The 21,042-nt window shown below is 41.5% G+C and overlaps 1 protein-coding gene across 3 annotated transcripts in view; it reads right to left on the minus strand.

The window, feature by feature from the left end:
• FOXN1 (forkhead box N1) overlaps positions 1–21,042 on the minus strand; it is a 36,244-nt gene that overhangs the window by 7,411 nt on the left and 7,791 nt on the right. For 2 of the 3 annotated variants that reach the window (XM_017742993.1, XM_017742994.1), the window contains exons 2-6: positions 9,714–9,859; positions 7,973–8,476; positions 5,772–5,882; positions 1,214–1,341; positions 331–427 (exon numbers count right to left, since the gene is read on the minus strand). In XM_017742993.1, coding sequence (XP_017598482.1) covers positions 331–427; positions 1,214–1,341; positions 5,772–5,882; positions 7,973–8,476; positions 9,714–9,833 — 960 coding nt within the window. In that variant the 5' untranslated portion in view covers positions 9,834–9,859. The remainder of the gene's footprint in view (positions 1–330; positions 428–1,213; positions 1,342–5,771; positions 5,883–7,972; positions 8,477–9,713; positions 9,860–21,042) is intronic. The other variant, XM_017742995.1, reaches the window with a different exon arrangement.

Here is a 21,042-nt window from a genome sequence, read left to right on the forward strand (position 1 = left end):
CTGCCTGTATTTGAGGTCTGAGAGGAAGCAGTGAATGTGTTTTTAAACTTATTCGCCTTTTTTATGAGCTGCTGGTGAGGATGGGTCACTGTTATACACCCAAGCTCACAGCTGGAACAGTTCCTAAGATCTTTTGGAGTTACATATCACCACATTTCACATTTCTGCCCAGGTGCAAAACGCTGAGTAGTTTGTGCTCATGAGAGTATATAGTGTGTAATTGATTCCTAAGAAATGATCCCTTTTCATAGCTGGAATCCCATCCCTTATTCCCTCTGCTGACAGATAAGCTTAGAGGGAGATTCCCCTCCCCATCCCTGTGGAACTCACCTTAAAGTAAGGGAAGTGTTCTGTCATGAAATTGTAAATCTCACTGACTGGCAAACTCCCTGTCTTGCTGTTTTTGAGAGCCATGAAGATCAGGATGCTTTAGGGAGAGAAAGAAAAGTGTTTTAGCATCTTCTTCCTGACTCCTCACAACCAAAATTAGCTCATTTTTCACAGTGTGTGTAATTACTCCCACTTTCACTGTCGTAGCACAAATACAAAGATGATTTTATGTTTCCACTCAGTTGTTCACAACAACCTCCTTGCACTGCTTAACTCCTACAGGTAATTCACAGAGCTCATACAGAATGTCCAACCTGTGTTTAAAATAAAGCAACATAGAAAGCAGAATCAAGACCTTCAAATCCTGCTGGTGTGTAGTTACCGGAGGTTTCATTTGGATGCTTAACCTGGTGAAGGCCACAAAGAGACTCAAACTGACAGTGAGGGATAATTAAAATTTAATTATCTGGTCTACTTTGGGGGCTAAACCCATATGACTGCCACAGCTGATATGTTTTCTAGGCATTTCCTCGCTCCAGTAAAAATCAGAGTTAGTGCAGGTGCTGGAATAGACAACTGAGTGGGATCAGAATTTCATCTGTGATGAAATTCACAGCACCCAAAATTTTGCATTAGAGAAACGTCTCACTTTTTTTTTTTGGGGATTGATCAAGACTGTTCCCCTGCTTCACAACACTTAATTTCTCTGTGCCTTGACCGGCCCCAGAGTCTGGAACATTTTGTGACCCATAGGGACAGGACAGAACAGCCCGGGAACAAGACAAATAAGAGCGAACGTGTTGTTGCAAACGATGCTGGAAACAGGCCAGGAGTAAACAGGGTATTTCCTGTAAGGTGAGGGCTTGGAAAAATATTGTATTACCTGTAGGAGTAGATGGGTTTGGGAAACAGAGGCTGCTGGGATTCTTGGCTGCTTTGAGGAGCAATCCTTTGGTAGGGGTAGTGCGAGGAAGCGATGTAAGTCACGGGGTAGCTGCCTCCTGAGGGGTACTGTGGGCACAGGAGAGATGTTACTTGCTTTACCAACAAGCTCCCAAAAATATTCCCTGATAACACCATTAATAACAGCATTGTTTCTGAGGATACTGCACGGAAAAAAGTATTTTCTTTATTGCCTGCTATGTGAAAATCATGAGGAACTCTGTCCTATTAATTGTCTCCAGATAATTCTTAATTTTATAGACCTAAAGCTTATCTCCCTTCAGCCATCTCTTTTGAAGTATTTCAGCCTGCTCAGCCTCCCCTGAACATGCACACAAAAAATGAATGATGTAATTTTATTGACACTAAAAGAAACAAACCCAAGCCACCAGAATAAAATACTTCAATATTCACCTTAGAAAAACCAGCTGAGTAAGTAAAGCTGCTGAAAATGTAGGAAGAAACAGGAAAGTTTTGCCTGAGCCTTGTTGGGTTTGTTTGCTTTTTTTTTTTTTGGTTGCTTTTTCTTTAGGTGCAGAGGATACAGAAAGGCAGAAACTGCAAGCATATAAAATCTGCTCCTGAGGGAAAAGCATCCCAAAAATCTCTGTTAAAATCGCTGTCACCATGCAAGGCAGGGAGAAAAGCAGCAAACAATGACAAGGACTTTAGTGGATGCATCAGAATGTGTTTAAGATGAATGTATTATTATGGAATAAGTCAGTGATGTCATTCCAGGGGTCAGGAGAGCAGCACGTGAGACATTTTTGAGGTGGTTTCACGTTGCCTGTCTCGTGCTGAAGCTGTTGGGCTGCTGCCTGTCTGTTCCCTCACAGTCAATTCCAAGGAAAGGCTTCTCCAAGGAGCCACCACCTGAAGTGACATTTCCACCCCATTTTCTGTATCAGAAAGATAAAAAGAATAGCCAGGACCCCTAAACTCAGACAATATTTATGCCATCCTTGCCTTTCCCCTGGGACCAGCAGCAGAAGCTCCCTGAGAAATGCTGACCTATCTCTAAGATCTCTAAGCCTGTCCAGCTCCCAAGACACACTAAAGAGGTGGGATCACCAGGATAAAAAACCAGGTGGAAGACTGGAGTTAATCCCCACAGAGACAGCCTGGGTTGCACCAGAGTTTCTGTAGATCTGTTCTCAATTTTTAAACACAGCACTTGGTCTTTTTCCTTACTGAAAATTCCATGTTTTTCTTCCCCAAATTACAGTTTAAACCTGCTGGAAAGAGGCTTTCAAGAGCAAAGGAGCATTATCCAGTTTAGGTAAGATAACATCAGCTGGCTCTCTGGGAGCCCTGTAAGAGAGGAATTTCTGCCTCTTCCACATGAATCTTTCCAGATGCCAGGGCTGAGGCATGGCCAAAATTAGAACTCCTGTCACATGCTATTAAAAAATCTACCTGGATGCCTTCCCTGGTACTCAAAGGTTGCTGAGGCCTGTTCTGGTGTTTTACTGCTCACCTGCAGCAGTCCTGTGTCATGAGGTTTGTGTGGTTCCTCCATAAAATTATGATGTAGCTCTCAAGACTCATTGGAAAAAAAAACCCTTGGACATCTCTTAGTTTCTAATTGTAATCCCTTTTTTTTTTTTTGATCAATAGCTTCAGTTGCTCTTGGTTAAAATGGCAAAATATTCACAGTCTATTTATTTATTCTGTACTCGGAATAATTGATCTTGGTTTCTCTGTAGTTTCATTCTGGCTGCTGGAGTTTTTCTTGCCTGTTTGCTTTTATTTTTCTAGCACTGAACTGCCCGAAATGGAATGTGCAAAACCAGACTGAATAGACTCAGTTGTTTGCATGGTGAAAGAAATGAAATGTACATAATTAATCATGCCCTGCCTTGTTAAACTGAATATTGGGCACAATTAGAGTGTCCAGAGATGCTGTGAACTAATTTTTGTGTGCAGTGTGGTGCTCCCTGCCTTGCGCACTGGGTGCAGGTTTTTCCCCAAGAGTAGGAAACTGAGCAATTCCTACAGTAATTTTGATTTTTATTGGTTTTGGTGGCTCTTTGAAAGGAAACAACACTAAGACGAGGCTGGTTTTGATGTCATCATGAAAGGCAAGACCTGGGCCTTTTAGGGATTATTTCTGTTTTATTGGTTTCATGAGTCCTTTTTGAGGGAAGGGAGGCTGGGGAATGGGCTGGAATGACAGGCTGGAGCTGGTTTTACAGTCTCACATGGCATGAAAGGTGTTTTATGGTGGGTGGGTGAGTGACTCCAGCCAGTGTCTGCTGCTTCATTTGGGTCAATAATAACTCATTTTTCATCTGAGTCACCATTTCTGTTGTGTCCAGCAAAGGGGAAGGTGAGGCTGTTCTATCATCTGGACAAAATTAATGAAGGAGCTGAATCCCTCTCATCCCTCTAATGAAAACTCAGTTTGAGCATCCTCCACTCCAGGGCCCGCTCTCCAGAGCAGAACTTCCTTGGAGTGATTTAACTTGCACTGCCCCATTCCAGTTTGAAATGCAAAGCATTAATAATGGGGCTGCTGCATGCAGAAGAGGTTATTCCACTTCTTCTCAGCTGCACCCCGTGTTCTTTTCATTTTCCAGTGTGTGATTGTGACACAGGGACAGCAATTCCACCTCTTTTACCCATTGGTTTTTTGTTTTATTTTTTCATTCCTGAGCAGTAGAACACATTGCCAGACTTCTATAGTGACATTAAGAGCAAGTACTGAAAAGTCTGACAGAAACCTGCTGCACTTAAGAGATTTGTCCCAGTGCCAGCCTGCAGGTGGATGGAGGATTTTCCTCTTGGTGCCTGTTGGATCTTGCCTGGCAGCTCCCAGGAGCTTTAATTCTGGAGGTTTTTTGGAATGTGGTCAGTATAGAAACAGTACTGGGATCAAATCAGCAAGGACAGGGGAAAGGTGCCTGCTGCAGAATGGATAAAGAAATCAAAAATACTCCATGAATTCACGAGCTGAGGGGGGTTTCTGCCAAAGCAGCACACAGAAATGCCATTTTTGTGGTGAGTGAGATGTACAGAGCTGTGAGATATCCACAGCAGTTTATATATATTTTATTTTTTTGCGTCATTTTGGGACCATTTTCTTCTAAAATAAAAATAATAGATTTGTAAGTTAGGATAGTACTGCAATATCCCATTAATTTTTATTCTATTTTAATTTTATGATTACCTTTTATCACTTCCACTGAGTTTCAGGCTAACAAGAAAAAACCACAAGTAAATTAACTATGGCAGTGTCGATAAGAATTTAAAGATTGTTGCCTTTTTGCCACATGTCAGGGAAAAATAAGTAAATTCTGGCTGGTGGAATATCAGTGTGATAAGCAAAATAAAAAGCCAGGAGTGATGAGTGTTTCCATGACTCAGTAACACCACACAGATTAACAAGCCCAGTGAAATGTCACACAGGAGCTTGGGTTTGGTTTTCTTTGCTCAGTTTTAAATCCCTGCTCTGTCAGTCACGTGTTTTATATTCCATGTGCCAGTGGAATGAGATGGCACAGATGATGCCACAAAATCTGTCATCAGTCCCTGGGATCAAAGGAGACAGAACTCAGGTGTGAGCTTTTATCTTCATGTATTTTGGAGTTCCCTTTAAGTTTCATTTAATTCTGCTCTAATGGGCGGGTGTTTTGGAGTTGTGCTGGTTTTGTACATGGATTTCTACCTATAAATCTGAAAAATCCTTGTTGCCTTAATTTCACCTTAAGTTTTTTCCTTCCCTTGCTTGAAATCAGCAAATTTCGATCTTGAACATCTCCCTGAAAATTTTATACTGTGCAGGTAATTGAGCATAAAAGAGGAAAGTTTCAAAGCATTGGACAGCCCCACCATTTACATCTGCAGGAAATTATTTTAAGTGTCAATAATAAGGTTACATTACAGAAGAACAACCTGAATCTTGCACCTTCTCCTGCACCATCAGCATTATTGTCAATCATGCTTCAGCTGAATAATCTCTCACTGGGGATGATGTAAGAGGCAAAAGATTTCAAAAGAGGTGCGTGTGCCATCAAGCACAAGGAAAGTGAACATCGTTTTGCTGTTCCAATTTTACTTTAAAACATCTTTCTATGTTTGGTCTGAATTTTAAGTGTACAGTCACATGTATTTGCTTTTTTTCCCCCTGAAGTTAAAGCACAGTTAATTAAGATCCTGAAATGCCAAGAGTTTTGTTAATAATTTATCTGGCTTCAAAGCCAATTTTCTTGAGTGTAAGGGTGAAAATATAAATATGCAGTACCAAGATTCCATTTTTACAAGTTTTGGGGTTGGTTTTTTTCTTCTTCTTTTTCTGAATGACCATTTCAAAATGCATTTAGCTGTGGTTCTTTTAGGATCTTATTCTCATAAACAGAATGTAGGTATATAAACATGGCCCTGGAAGCCCATAGATCTAAAGATGTTTTTAAATCCTTTAAAAAAATTATTATTACCACAATTATTGTAACAATTGAGGGCTAAAAATCCTGGGATTTTGGTGCACCTGTGGTACTGACCTGATGGAAAGGGTGTGAGGGGCAATACATCTGCTGCACTTGGGGCTGGTAGCAATACAAACCAGGCTGCCCTTCCAGGGGGGATGTCCTAAGCTTCATGTCTGAATCCTGCTGGAAAAATATTCAAGGAATGAGTTATTAGAGAAAACAGCTTAATTTAAAGTAGGAGAATTCTGTTTGTCACTGTCTAGATTTGCCTTTGCTATATTGACTTTTTGGGGCTTAGTTCTGTTTCAGTGAGAGTTAATAGAAGTTGGTTTGTGTTCTAATGGTGCAAATCTGGGGATGATCCATCCCTGGAAGTGTCCAAGGCTGGGATGGACGGGGTTTGGAGCAACCTGGGATGGTGGAAGGTGTCCCTGCCCATGGCAGGGAGTGGGACTGGATAATCCTTAAGGTTCCTTCCAACCCAAACCACTCCGTGATTCAATGAAGACATGAACCAATTCCTGCATTTCCATAATTACAGCTTTAGAAAAGGAAATCCCAGGCCACATTCCATGCAAAAGCAATCCAGAAAACGTCAGGCTCTGGTTATATTTTTATTTCTTCCTCCCTGCACACACAAATCACACACTCCAGCTTTCATTCCTGAGTGTGCACAAGTGTCTCCCTCTTTTTTCCTTCTCCTTGATTTTATCTTGCAGGCTGGCAGTCCCTCCAGCTGGCTCTGGAATTTTGGCCTTAGCTGGAGGATGAGGTCTGCAATGTACAGGAGAGGGATGGCAGAGAAAAATCACACTGGGCTGACTACTGGGTTCAACCAAGATGCAGGGAATACATAAAAATGGAAGAATTCAGTGAGAATCTTATTATTTCAAGAATCTAATAGCACTTATCCTTCTGCTTTAAAGCAGGGTAATAATGACAAGCTCTTATGGTATTTTGTCTAATAAATAAATATAAAATGATATATTACATAATAAATATTTTAATATGTTTTATATGTAATGCATGTAATATACCTAATAAATATAAAAATATTTAATATTTTAATGGTATATTATTAGGAGCACAAATTAGACTTGGTTTGACATCCACTATTAATAAATATCAGCGTTATTTTTAATTATTATGTTCTTAATAAATATCAGTGACCACCAGATGAAGATTTTCAGAAATCCCAACTTTCCAGTTGGAAGTGATTTAGGAGTTGGGAGTTGGGTGCTGGCAGAACCAGGGGAGACACCAGCAGGGAGTAGTTACAAGTGCTTGTAAAGGGCTCCTGCAGTGCTGCCTCTGCATCCTGCACATCCTGCAGCCCAGGGATTTGGGAAGACAATGGGAGGGTTTTTTTCATCAGCTGCTCATAGGTTTTGCACTGAACTCCTCTGACCTAGATGAGTGTTTATCCAGGAAATAAGAGATTTAGATCAATTTCCTCCTTAACCTGGATGGCTTCAATCCCCAGGTATGTTCCCTGACAACATCTCTCCATTCCCTGGTCTTAATCCAATTAAGATTTTTTTTTTAAAAAACTCCTCTTTCATTTGGTAGCCCACGAATTCTCCCTCTCCCAGCCATTTAGAACCAGCTCAGGGCCCTCCTCTGGCAGGTGGAGTTGTTCTTTTTGGCTGCAGGAGATGATCAAGATGCACTTTACACCTTGGATCACAGCAGAGATAGTGTGGAGATACAGGAGGGTAATTTAATTTGCTTTTCAGGGATCTCTGCTGCCCTAAATAGGCAGTTGCCTCTATCTAGTATTGGAATTAGCCCAGGTGACTTGACACTGCACATAGAAACAGAGCTGGTATTTAATTTTTCGTGGCACTGATGTCTTAAAGTTTCTCTTCTATTTGCACTGAGAAAAGTGCAGGTGAGCTGAGGTGTTGTAACAAATCTGCTCCACTTCCTCATGCTTGAAAATACTGTTTTGTGAACTTTTGCCTCTTGAAAATACCAACTGATGACAAATCAGGGAGGATTTGGATATTTAGGATTCATGTACCACGTCTAATGGAAAATCATTTGTCCTTGTGCATCTTTCTGAGGGATGTTTTCCAGCAGGGAAAGACCATAAAATAGGGAATTTGGACACATAAATATGGATATATCTAAATATGCTTTTCCTGAGCTTTAGCCTGTAGCTTGACAGGATAACAAATATCAATGTAATCACGCTAAGAGATAAGAAAATACTTCCAAAAGCACATTTTTGCCAGTGAAAACAGGGAAAACAATTCCAAAAAACCACTGACCATGACCTGTGAGCCATGCTCCTGCCCCGTGGTGCTGTACTGGAGGCTGCTACACCACGGCTGCTCCGCGGAGATGTTGGGGATGTGGGTGGGAAACGCCTCCGGCTCCTCAGGACCCACAGATCCCGGCAGACCCTCGAAGCCATCAATGCTCCTGTGGCTTTTGAAGGGAGAAGCTTCTGGTGGCAGGGCCTGGTGTGCTTCCTGGAAAACATCCTCGCTGATCTGCCTCTTGTAAGGGTGGAAGGGGTTCCTGCTGCTCTTGAGGAAGCGGTCGTAGCTCCCGGCAGTGTTTTCCTCGTAGCTGTACCGTCGGAATTTTTCCGTGCTGAAGGATGCTTTGAATTTGTTCTTGCCACAGGGAATTCCTTGGCTTGCAGGGTATCTCCCGTGGATTTGGTCCTGGGATGGGGAAGCAGGGCTGGGGCTGTGAGAGGATTCTGAGCTCTTCCTTTCTGTCCTGGTGTCTGGCTCATAGGGTTGGCAGCTGTAGCTGGGATTATCCTGTGACGGAATATTGGCATTTATTGATTTGAGGATGGTGTTTAAGATTAGTATGAGCAAGTATTTTATTCTTTTCGCTATCTGCATTATTTATTTATAGAAATCATTTGTATTTTAATTACATTAAAAATGCATTGTTAATGGTAAGCATGAAATGACCAGTGCTAACCACCTTCATGCAGAGAAGCCCTCAAAAGACCTAAAAGGTTTTCTGATTGCTTGGTATCCAAAACTATTCAATAATTAATTAATAAAAGCAAGGCCAGGTTGGATTGGGCTTTGAGCAGCCTGGTCTAGCGGGTGGCACGGAACTGGATGATCTTTAAGGTCCCTTCCAACCCAAACCATTCTGAGATTCCACAAGAAAACTGAACTGTCCTTGAAAAATGGGGCACCTTGACTCTCTGGTCTGACCATTCCAGGGAAAAAGCTGAGGTATGACCAATCAGTGAAAGATTAAATGACAGGAATGTGATAAGTGCAAGTCTTGTCGCCTGCAAGTTTAGTCAAATAAGCTTGATCTCATCCCCTGATGGTGTTCCAGGCTCCAGATTTGTTGGTGGTTACATCACTTCCCTTCATTAAGGTGGCCACACTCATTTGGAGAGACAAGGCAGGCTCTGGGCAGACACTTCAACCTTCCTGTCTCATCTCCTCCCCTCCCTTTTGCACTTCAGCAAAGAGAAAATACCAGCTACTGAAGTGCTCTTTAATCTGGAGGAGCAAGGCTGAAGCAGGGCTGGTGTCTGGATCCTGGCACTGAAAATATGCATATTTTCCCTGACACCAGGGATGAGTAATTACTGGGATGCCTTTGAGAGGACACACATCAGTCGGGAGCAGGGTGTTGTGTGCAGGGAGGGGGGAAATGGAATGTCCTGTGTTCCACAAAAAGGCAGACCAGATTATTGAGTGGTCCCTTCCCTCCTTCCCTCTCCAAATCAGAGCTGGATTTCGAGAAATCCCTCAGGGAATAAAAGGATAAATCAGGATAAATCCAGGGCTTTCTGCAGTGGAACACAGCACAGCTTTTCCAGGCATTTTAAGCAATGGAATAGGAAATTTAGCTGGAGTTTAAGATTAGCTGAGCAGGATAACTCAGGTTTCTACCCTTCAAGAATAAAACTTTCAGTGTTTGCTTTGTCACAAGTAGGTTTGGTGAGATTTAGTACAGCAAGAGCTGCATGTTGATTCTGATCTTTGAAGAAAGAGAACAGGCCTGGGCCAGTTTACTCACACTTTGCTGAACTGGGGATATTGAATCCCCCTGTGCCTTCATGAGGTCCTGCTGGTCCCTTTCCAGAGTGTCCGAAGGAGAAAATTTAATATTGGATTGGTCCTGGAGTAGCGAAACCATCACCAAATCCACGTCAGACAGAAACCCTGTTAAGGCAAAATCAAATTACAATGAACACTTTTTAAAATTTAAACTGTGGAACAAACTCCTTGTTGGGTGCAGGTGCCTGGACAGGCTGGGATAGGCAGCTGGACCCATCCTGAGGAACTCCTGACAAGTGGAATTTTCGGTCTTAAGGAAATGTTCTGTAGATTCAATTCCAATGGAGATGGGATTCGGGGTTTCTATGGATTCACTGCACAACTTTCACAAAAACAAATAATTTCTTTGTTTTCTGTAGGATCACGAATGGAAATGTATTGTTTTGGGGTTGTGCAAATTTGGCAATGTCACTTTATTGAGAGATTGTGATATAAATGTGCCCCAGGTGTTTTCAGAGGGACTATATTAAAAAAAGGATATTTTCCTGTCATTATCCAGGCTGATGGTTACAACACATTTACATTTTCACTCTTGTTTTTTATTAGTCCCATCCCTTCAGCCCTTCTATTCTCTTTTGCATGATTAAAATGTATCTGAGATATGTAAATGACTTCATCATTCCATCCCTGTTTTTGTTAGTTGGATCTCCTCTCTAGTTCCCAATCTTTGATCTTTGAATATAGGAGACATATCTGATGGTGGTCTTTGGATTAAAAGGAATAAATTTAATCTTCTGGTGTTTTGTTTTCTACCATGACTTCTCTTTCCTTGTTCACTGTAACCTTACAGTAAAACAAAAGCAGGATGTGCATCCTGTTATGTCGTGCACCAAGTTTGCAGCTACACAGAGGTGTTTGTGCTCACAGTTTAGATTTCAGGTGAACAAATAAGGGCTAAAAAAAGCCACTCAAATTCAAGAGTTAATCTGCCAGGTCTTTGCCACGTGTTGAAATAGCTGTTAGGTAAATATCCAAGGGGTTTGTTAGGTTTGCTTAACAAAGATATATCACCTAAAAATGTGGAGACCTTTTTTTTGCCTTTATAGTTCAAAGAGAAATCTGTATTTCTGATGAGTAAGACTGCACTGCCCGGGGGGATAGAGCACAATGGGGCTTGGAAATGAAGCAGGAGACCTGCAGTAGTACATCAGGAAAAAAGATGATGTGAGATAAAGTTCAGAAACGTCTGAGGCACAGGCTCCTCTCCCAGTGGCTTCACTGGAGGCTGATGAGGAGAGAGATTTCTCATCTTGAAAGAAGCAGGTGGGAAAACTGACAACTAGGAAATAGATGTGAGTGTCTATTTGTAATCTGTAAGTGTTCCACACTGCCTGCCCTCCCAGTGCTGCTTTCCCACTTATCTTCAGGTTATACAAAGCTGGCTCTGACCTCTTTTATACTGCAACTTTTCAGCCCAGCTGCCTCATTTGTGGTGTGGAGCATTAGAATTTTATTAAAAGCTTTTGCACAGGTACAGTTCTTGCCTGGTGGCTTGTGCATTGCGAGAGAATTTTGACAAATCCTTTCTGAAAGCAAAGGGAGTTTATCAGGGTTGTTTGGACAGTTACTACAAAAGGTCCAGGAAAATCAAATTATTCTTGTCCCTCCCCTCTGAGACCTTTTCCAGGTTCTGTTGATGAATTGCATTTTGGTAGGAAAGGAGGAGTCTCAGTGACATTTCAGACTATAAAAAGTTCCCTCTGTGTAGGGAGGGTGTTTTCTTTGTTACTATTAAATGAGAAGCAGCCAAAGGCAAAGGATTTTTCTTTTTTTACTGTTAAATGAGAAGCAGCCTTAAACAATGTTGGGCTGATAGTTAGGGAAGGTGTTTTCTTTGTTACTATTAAATGAGAAGCAGCCAAAGGCAAAGGATTTTTCTTTTTTTACTGTTAAATGAGAAGCAGCCTTAAACAATGTTGGGCTGATAGTCTGTGCTCAGTGGTGGTTATTTAATGCCTTTGTCAAGAGTCCATTTTGGAGGATCTCCCATATGGAGAAAAATCCCAAAGCTACCATCACAGTGCTGTTTTCAGTTTTCACACTGGCACCAGCAGCTCAGTAAGAACTGCAGCTCCAGGTTATCCTCATCCTGGAACTGGCACGCTGTGGATATGTCTTGCTGTGAGAGAAAAGCCTCTGGCCACGTATTTCTGATTTTCGTTTTCTTCTTGGGACTCCAAGCTTCTCACCCCAAAAGCCATTTGCAACTTCACTCTCACTGATGTGTCTCACAGCAGGATGCAAATGTAGATCAATTTAAACTGCCAAATCAACAGACTGAAAAATCTTTGCTGTCACTGTTCATTAAATCTTTTTTTTAATGTCCTTTAGAGACACTTTGTCTTATTTTGTACAAAGAACATGAAACAAACAACCCCCCCCAAAACCCCAAAAACAATGAGCTCCAAAGCACTTTGCATTGTTAACATAGACTTTAGAAAAGAGAAATCACATCACTCACTGACAAATCTTCTTTAGGAGCAGAAATTACAGCCAGGGGAGGTTGCCAATAACCAGGATTACAATAAATCATGTACAACAAACTCTTCCTGCGAGACAGAGCTCAAGGAAGTTGTGGGTTGCCTGGATGTAGGATGTGCTAAAGCAAACAATGATGCTTTGATTTGGAAAGAGGTATCTGATTATCCCAGATGTAGCTGGAACCATTTCATGTCATTTTGGCTGCTGTAAATGTTGCATGACCGTGCGAGGCTCCTGTGATAAGATAACTACCTCAACAATAAGAAAATAGTGAGAAACTGTAACCTCAGCTGGGTGTTGGGGTAAGTGAGGCAGCAGCAGCTGATCTATTAGCTCTGCATGACTGAATCCCGTGGCAGAAATCCATGGCTTGAACAATCCTTGGGTTTGTGTCTCCTCTGCCTCTCGGAGCGACCTGAACTCGCTGGGTGTTGCTGTGAGTGCCCTCTCCAGCCCTTGGGGCTGAGATCGGTTTTCACAAGAGGGAGGTGTGTTCGGATGTTCCCCAATTCCGAATCCATCCTCCCTGCCTGCCTTAGGCAGCTCCCTGAGCCTGGTTTGACATCAGCTGGTGTGACCTGCTCACATCTCTGCCCGAAACACCAAATCATCATTTTCCTCTCCACGTCTCACTGATGTTTCCCAAACAACGACGTGGAATTCTTTTTCCCGTCAAGTCTTTACGAGAAAGGAGCCACAAGGTTTCAGGATTCCATTTTTCCTTTTGCAGTTAAAAGTCCATCCTCTGTCAGTCAATGATGCCATGTGCCAAACATTGTAGAAGTGCCCAGAATGTTGTGGCTAACACTTGTCATGGAGACAGGAATATTTCTATGCATTACTAATTCTGGAAAACGTTCCGAAGAGGAATTTATTAATAAGAATCAGGATTTTTTTAAAGGCTTTTTAATGAATTCAAGACTTTTCTAAGGTTACTCCTGCCAGGCTGACACTGGAGGTTGTGCTGGCTCGTCAAAGCTGTCATTGCTTTGTTGATCCCTGACATTCTTGTCACCAAGGCTTGTCCTGTTTTTAGGAGACATTTTCAGGAGCAGGATTGGAACCTGCACAACCCAGCACTAAACTCTGGTTTGGCCACATGAATTCCTCATTGCTCCCTTGCTCCTCTTCACAGGATGTATTGGACCTTGATTACAGGATACTTGAATTACTTTACCGAGCTTCTAAGGACTGTAATTTCTTTTCTCCTGAATTTAAATCCGCCAGTGAGTTTGTTTAATTTAACGGTGCTATTTTTGCTCTCTTATTCCAGGGTTCTGAGCTCAATTCTCTCATGGTTAGCCGTGATGGCTGCCTATATTTCACTACCTCTGGAAATATCTTTTGCATAATTAGAGGAAAAAGAAGATTAATGTGACAATCTCAAGGATGAGTGAAGAAAATTTGCAACCATGAGACCGTTTCTGCATCCAATGGCACGGGATGTGTTTGCTGCCACTTTAGTAGTAAGGTACTGAATTCCTGTGAGATAAGGATGCCATTTTTAAATGAGATCATTCCTGAATTATCAGGCTTTGTTCATGAAGGGCCACCTGTAGGCGAGGCTGAATACCAGGTGAGCACTGTGGACTCATTGCCACCATGTCCAGGTGTGCTGTCCAGCAGGAGGGGTGGGGAGCTCTGCAACATCCAGGTGCTTCCTGGATGAGAAGGTGGGGAGAGTGTTTGCAGGTTTTTAATCTGCTCTAGGAACACATTTATAAAAAACTACAACTCTCTGAATAAATAAACCCTCAAAAGGCTTTTGTCCCAAATCTATTTTATGGGAATAAAACATTTTTAGAGGCAGAACCAGGATGGCTTTTTTCCATTGCAGCAAATAAACAGGTGGTGTTTCACTGCAGTGTTTGGTCCAGGTTCCCATCCTTCCATCAGCATTTTAGTTTTTCTTCTTTACTTATATTTTATCCTGCATCTTTCTGACCCCAACGGTGAGAACAGAGGGCCGTGTCTGTCCCTGCAGAGAACTTTGTGAATTATTACATTTTTCTTATTTTTCCCACTTTTTGGGGGGGATGAAATACTGTCATTCCTTGTTCTGAAGCAATCCCACACCTTAGATTATACCTGTAGCCCTTTCCTGAAGGATTTCCAGTTCTGCTGACGCCTTTCTGGGATGGAAAGGCCAAAACCACCTGTGGTGTTTAAGATGTAGCCACACCATGGTGGTTGCTCTCCAAGCACACAGAAATCCCCTCAAAACAGAGGAAAGCAGATTACAGGGCTTCTTCTCAGCTTCATTGCAGGTCCTGCTTGTTCTGGGAATGGGTTTTACCTCTAAAAGAGCTAAAAAAGTTTCTAAAAAGTTAATTTATGTAGAAGTAGAAAGCCTGACAAAAATTCACAGAGTATGGCTGAAATAGCACTGTAAGAACTTCCCTATTTCTTGTGGACTGGGCAGACTCATAACCTGGGAAGTTCTTAGCAGAGAAAAGTCCCTCACAGGTGCTGAACTTGCATAATGAGCTCAGCAAAGAGGGAACTCAGCACTGAACACAAACCAAGCATGGAGAAATTTAGCTGAGGAGGTGAATGAATTTGTCAGGTGCACTTGGTTTTCCCCCTCACCTTTTCCCTCCTCATCCTAAACACTAAAACACCTTTCCAGCTCCACCAGTTAACCTCTAAAATAGATGTCAGCTCTCCCTCCCAGCCCTGCAACTCTGCCAGTATTTTCAAACCCAATCCTTTGCATACCCTGTCCTGTTTTCTGGATGAATGGTTCTGCTGCTTCCTGAAGGAGGGGTATGAAATTTCATGGCTTTATTGTAGACATCTAAGCATGAAGTCAGACACGATTCCAAGGGTTGGGAGCAGTTGATACGATGCAGAAACTGTGTGATTGTGTCATGAATAACCAGCTGGGTTGGCAGGAAAAACCAGCACAGGAGATAACGGCAGCAAAATCTGTAACTGAATTATCTGGGCTGAATTCAGAGTTTGGCTCTGGGGGGTGGCAATGAGGAGATGCCACAAATACAGCAAAGCTATCAACACAACTGTGTGTCTTATAAAAGTAATTCCTAGGAAGAAGTAAGGGTAAAAACAGCTACAGGCAATAAATTGGGTGGGAGATAAGGAGATGCCTCCTTTGGCTCAGAAATTCATGAACTGCAGATTGCTGAGAGCTGGGAGAATGCAGCAGGGAATGATCACTTTGTCCTTCTCCAGGCATCCCTCACCTGTGCTCCACTCTTACCTTTTTTACAGCCCTGTTTCACATTATCATTTGTGAGCTTCAGTGTCCCTTTCTCCTATAATTAAGTGTGCTGTCTCCCACGTATTCCTTTATCCATCCTCCTTCCTTTCCTCTTCCTGCAATGACAGCCTGTGTCATTTTACTTTCTTCTATCACATAATAAAACTTTTAATATATTCTAAAGTATCCCTTTCCCTTCTATTCTGGTTCCTAGTTTCCAAAGCAGTTTATGGGCTGTCCACAATATTTTCTATATCCACAATATTTTCTATATCCACAATATTTTCTATATCCACAATGTTTTGTACAAGTTCATTTTTTTTTAGAGTCCACCACTCCATCTGAATGGAAAGGCAAATACCAGCTGGTTTTAAAACCGGATGCTAAGAATGGACATTGGTTAACGTTTCCAAAAGTGTGAAAAGCACTGAATGATGTAATAAATTATGTGGGTCAGGGACTGGCAGCTCCTCCAGACCCAAAATACAACAGGTTGTGGCCCTGCTCCTCTCTGCTTGTAATGAAAGATGATTAATAAGCAGCTGCTCCCATGAATTACCTATCAATAGGTCAAGGGCTGTGTGTGCCACCATGCACCCCATTAATCCTCTCTGGGGCACATGGTGTAGGGGGGACGTGGGGTAGGACTTTTGGGAGCCTCCTGATTTGTTTTATGTTCCTTTTTCTCCCCAGGTGAGTCATGCTCATCTCCCTGTGACTTGAGAGTTCATCTTGGGATCTCATGCCATCTTTCTGTCTTTATGAGAAGGTGTGGATGATGATCCACCCTAATGGTTTCTGTTGCTGGCTGTGGCAGCATGTTTTATGACGGGTGTGGTACATTCCCATTTTCTCTGTTGTGCATGTACAGCCCCACCCGTGGCCACTCCCACCCTCCCACTGGGAATCGCCCACAGTAAGCTCTGTAATTACCTTTATTTGATCTGAGGAATGGATTTGGGAATCTCATTTGCACAGTCGTAAGCTGAGTATGTTAAAAAAACAACAAAACTCCCCCCCTTGAATGGCTGATTCACTGAGCAGGGATGTGTGAAGTGCAGAAACATCAGAGACACCAAAAACCAAGTCCAGGTGCTGTTTAACTTAAGTTTTTTCTTTAGTTTTTCTTTGGAAATGTCAGGCTACAGTAGGTGTAAACACGTAGAATTTCACCTGTTTTGAATTCTTAACGTCAGCAGGCAAAGCTGCCCTGAGTTACAGCTTTGATTGGAACAGATCCTGTTGGTTTTACATGGAATTAAACTGAATCAGCTCAAACTACAGCTTGGACATGTTTTTATGTGTTTACTCTGGGCTCTACAGTGTAGTTTACACAAGCCTCTAAGCCTCTCAGTGAAGAAAAAACCATTTATGCAGCCAATAATGCAGCACTGGTTCAAGCACTTATTTTTGGGGGAAAACCTTTGAAAAGGGAAAAAAAAAAAAAATCCACCCAAACCCCAAGACTAAATCTCCTGCCCTGACTTCACGAGATCAAAGGTCTTTCAGCATCCACCTAACAAGCAGTAGCTAATCCAGCTACTCACAGGAACACAGCTGATGTGGAGTGATGTGTTCTGCTGACACCTCTCCCTAGGCATGCATGAGAAAGGCTGCATATAAAGCAGGAAAGATGGAGGAACAGGTCATGGAGAATGACATTTATTCCTCCCAGTCCTAGCAGGAGCCTTTCTGTCCACAAACTGCTGCTTTTTCTCAGGGTTCATTCTCATATTAAGGTTTACTGGGGAAGCTGGGCTGATGGTTTGCTTGGGGGACTGTAGGAACCCAGAGTGCCGAGAATATTTCTCTGCCTGTTTTGAAGGGTTCTTACCCCCCTGAACAACACTGGTTTAGCCTCAAACCTTGGAAAAAAGTACCAGTGGACTAACAAGAACTAGAAAATACAGTGGTGTGAATTAGGTGATAGACTACTGTGTAAGATTGTCACAGGGTGAAAAATTTCGAGGTTTTGGGCTTCTCTTTGTAGTAAATAGATAAGAGTAAAAAATACCAAAATGGAGGATTGTTGTTGTTCTCTAAACTTCTTCTCCTTTTTCTACTACTCCATATTCTGCAATAAAAGTAGTTTGGAATGATTGGATAGAGAATTCTGCAGTTCCTAGTCGTGTTACTGAATAATTGGTAGGAAAGTGAAAATAATGTACATTTTTAGTAACTATTGGTTAAATTATCTTTAAAAGGCTGTGTAAATCTTGATAGAGAGGCCTCACTCCTGCTTTTCTGTGCTCTATGCTGTACCTGGGTCACGCTAGTGGCTCTGTTCCTCTGATAAGACATAAACATTAATAAACAACTATCTGGAAGCATTGAAACTCAAGGAAAAGTCTCGGTTTATCTTTGAAACTCCTTGCAAGGACTTGCAGCAAATTCCCTCCCATCAGGAGGGACTTGATTTAAGGCATGTTCAGTGTCAGGGGACCAGGAAGAATTTTTGACAAGATGCTTCCTCTCACCAGGTTTTAAAGGAACCAAACATCCATCAAAATCCTGGATACAGACAGAAAATCTCTTTGTATGGATGAATATTTGGTTGAAAGGGAAATGAAAGGTTAATGTGTTGAGGTGAACTTTGGGGGTCTGCTTTGATTTTGTGGGGCTTAAAGTATTCCCAAACAACCTGGAAGAAGGGGTGCAAAGCTCTGTGGCAAAATTTGCAGGTGATGGTGTTGTTCTGAATAGTTATGATGAAGATGAGGTGGGAGGGACAGCAAAAAGCCATGATGAGGCTCAGTGATGGGGCATTAACCTTGCAGGTTAAAGAGGAGCGAAAAAACATTGTTAACCAAAACAGGGCTGCAGTTCTGCACCAGCTCTGGTATGAGAGGTCTGCTTTAAACACATAAACCCACAGAACAGTTCACATTTCAGTGCTGTGAATTCTCTGTGGTGTAAAAAGTGACATAATTCCAGAAGTTACAGCTACCTGCCTGCAGGAGCAAACACTGCTTAGGGAAAAGGGGGAGACAGAACAAAATCCTGGGTGAAAAGATAAAAAGGCAAATGTCTGATTATCCCAACATTCTTACCTCCCTTCCCCCCTCCCCAAATTACAAAGTCATTCCCACCCCAGCAGCGAGTTGAGAACTCATTTTTGTAATTTAAAGAATTGTCTTCGGAATTCCAGGAAAAGCACGAGACAGGCTGAGGAATAAATGAGGGACAGTTTGGAGATTAAAGAACCTCCTGGGAAAATACGGCCTGACATTGTTTTGCAAAATGAGTAACATGGAAATACGTTAATCCTTTAGGGAGGAATAACTGCTGGGATGAAGATGAGATACAAGAGGCTTGAAATTAGGAAGAACTAAAAGAAGAGGGGAGGGGGAAGGAAAAGCAAATCTTTTATTGTTGACAAAACTAAGGTTGTGCATAAAGGCATTAAACTGCCCAGGAAGGATTTTGTAAGCACTGGAAAACTTAATGTTTGCTGTGAATATAAGTAAAAAGGAAATTCCCAGGGCAAGATCTGAAAATGAGGGAAAATATGAAATAGGCACAGCTAAACCCATCTGTTTTTACAGTTATGAGATACAAGACCAGCACCAGAGTGTCTAAAACCTGTAAGTTGTGGCCAAATCATCCCTTCACCCAATTACCCTTCTCCCCTTCACTGCCAAATGTCCAAGGCTGGTTTTTCCCCTTTTCCCTGCCCACTTCCCAAGCACTCACACCTCTGCTACACCCACCTGTTTTCCCAATGCCTAATTTATTCCTGGAGCCTATTTCTGTCTCATAAACCCTGTGTCCTCACTGTGAACAGCAAAAGTACCAAGAACAGCTGTTTGGTATTTAATTTAATTTAATTTTATTCTTCATTTATTTTAACTCTTTTGGGAAAATTCTTTGAGCTTTGTGAAAGCTGTTTCTTCTAAAAGAAAAGCAAAACATAGCTGAGTTTCTTTCCCCAGTTCTCTTCACTCCTGAGTGTTTGGAAACAGATTATTCAAGACATTGTGATTTAAATGTTTGATACAAAACTTTTGCACAATTTGTTTATCTAGGATGGATTTTTTCAGCCTTGTGAAACGTGAGGGGCTTTTGTATTCATTTTAATTTTTCCTCAGCAAAACCACATAGGGAAAAATGCCCAAATCTGTGATGGGCAGACCCTTCTTCAAGGGGTACATGAACCTGTTCAGGGCTTCAATCATGAAAGTATTTAATCAGGAGTAGCTAAGAAATGGAGACCATGATAAAAGTCTTTCCCATGCTTAAATAGCTCGACTTTTTAATGAATATCTGAAGCAAAAACCTCCTTCAAGAGCTCTGTGGGTGTTCAAAACCGCATCTCTGCTTTCCACTGTTTCTGAACAAATTCCAAATTCCATCTTTTTTGTGTGTCCCTGTACTGAGGGAATCCCTTCAGGCTGAGCATGTCCCCTGTATTGATAACCGAGACAACCAATGTGCTTTTGCTTTTTTCTCTCCCAAATTATGGTTCATTAAAATATCTTACGGCCAAGTGTGAATAATAACAATAAAAAACCTAACTTAAATAAAGAAGAAAATGCAAAGTTCACACTTGATAAGGAGGAATTCAGTTCTCTGCTTTTACGAACACCTCTCACTTATAGGAAGGCAAAAAAAGTAGGGATTTCTTTCACCATAAAACCTGAGGTAATAACACCCTTGAAAGAAAGGAGAGGGATTTCACAGAAACAGCAAACATCCCAAAACTGTGTGTGCAAAAGCAGTTTTGCAATAAAGAGTCTGAATAAACGGTCCCTGTTTGGTTGAGGAAACATCGTTTAAGCAAGAATATTGAATTGTGGACAAGACCTTGATGCTGTTACAAAATTCTTAATAGAGATGAAAATTAGAAGCAAGGAAAAGGTTGAAATTAATTAAGAATCCTCCAAGTCCTGCATTTTCCTGTATCATAGTGCAGTTTATGAAGCCCAAGGGATTCCTTCTGGGAATCTCATTCCCCCTCTAAACAGGGATTTTGTCCATTCCCTCCTTAGTGTGAAAAATCAACTCCTTTATTGTAATAGAATCTTAAATTTTTGGGAGCAGCTGGCTCTAAAGAGGTTGAAACTATGCTCATTTCTTCTCTTAAAATATTAAATTTCAGTGATCCATAAAGCATAATTAACTGATCTAAGGGGATTACCACATTAAAGGTTGAGACATAAAACTAAACCTATTACCAAAGCTGTTCTGTTTTCTTATACATAAAAAATAATGCAAATTAAACTTTTTACAGGTGTTTGTTTTCAACACATAAAGCACAGCTGATAAAGAATATTCATTAAGGGACTAGAAATACAGTTTTGTATTATTGCTGACGAGGTCCTCTGACAAGCAATTTCAGGGGAAAGAAAGAGAATTGATATTTTAATATATATTTAGATTATATGAGCCCTCACAGACCTGTATCAAATTTGATAATGGCAACAGCTCAACCTTTTGCCTCCTCTTACAGATCTCTGTGGGTGAGCAAATTTTCACTTGGTCCTGTGTTTTTATTTTCTTGGATTTTCTAAACACCTATAGGGCTAAATTTATAATCTTACAGTATTTTGGGCATTATAGAGAGTGATGCGAAATCAGAACAAAGAGT

Source organism: Corvus brachyrhynchos, unplaced genomic scaffold (assembly GCF_000691975.1).
Source record: "Corvus brachyrhynchos isolate BGI_N302 unplaced genomic scaffold, ASM69197v1 scaffold99, whole genome shotgun sequence".
NCBI lineage: Eukaryota > Metazoa > Chordata > Aves > Passeriformes > Corvidae > Corvus > Corvus brachyrhynchos.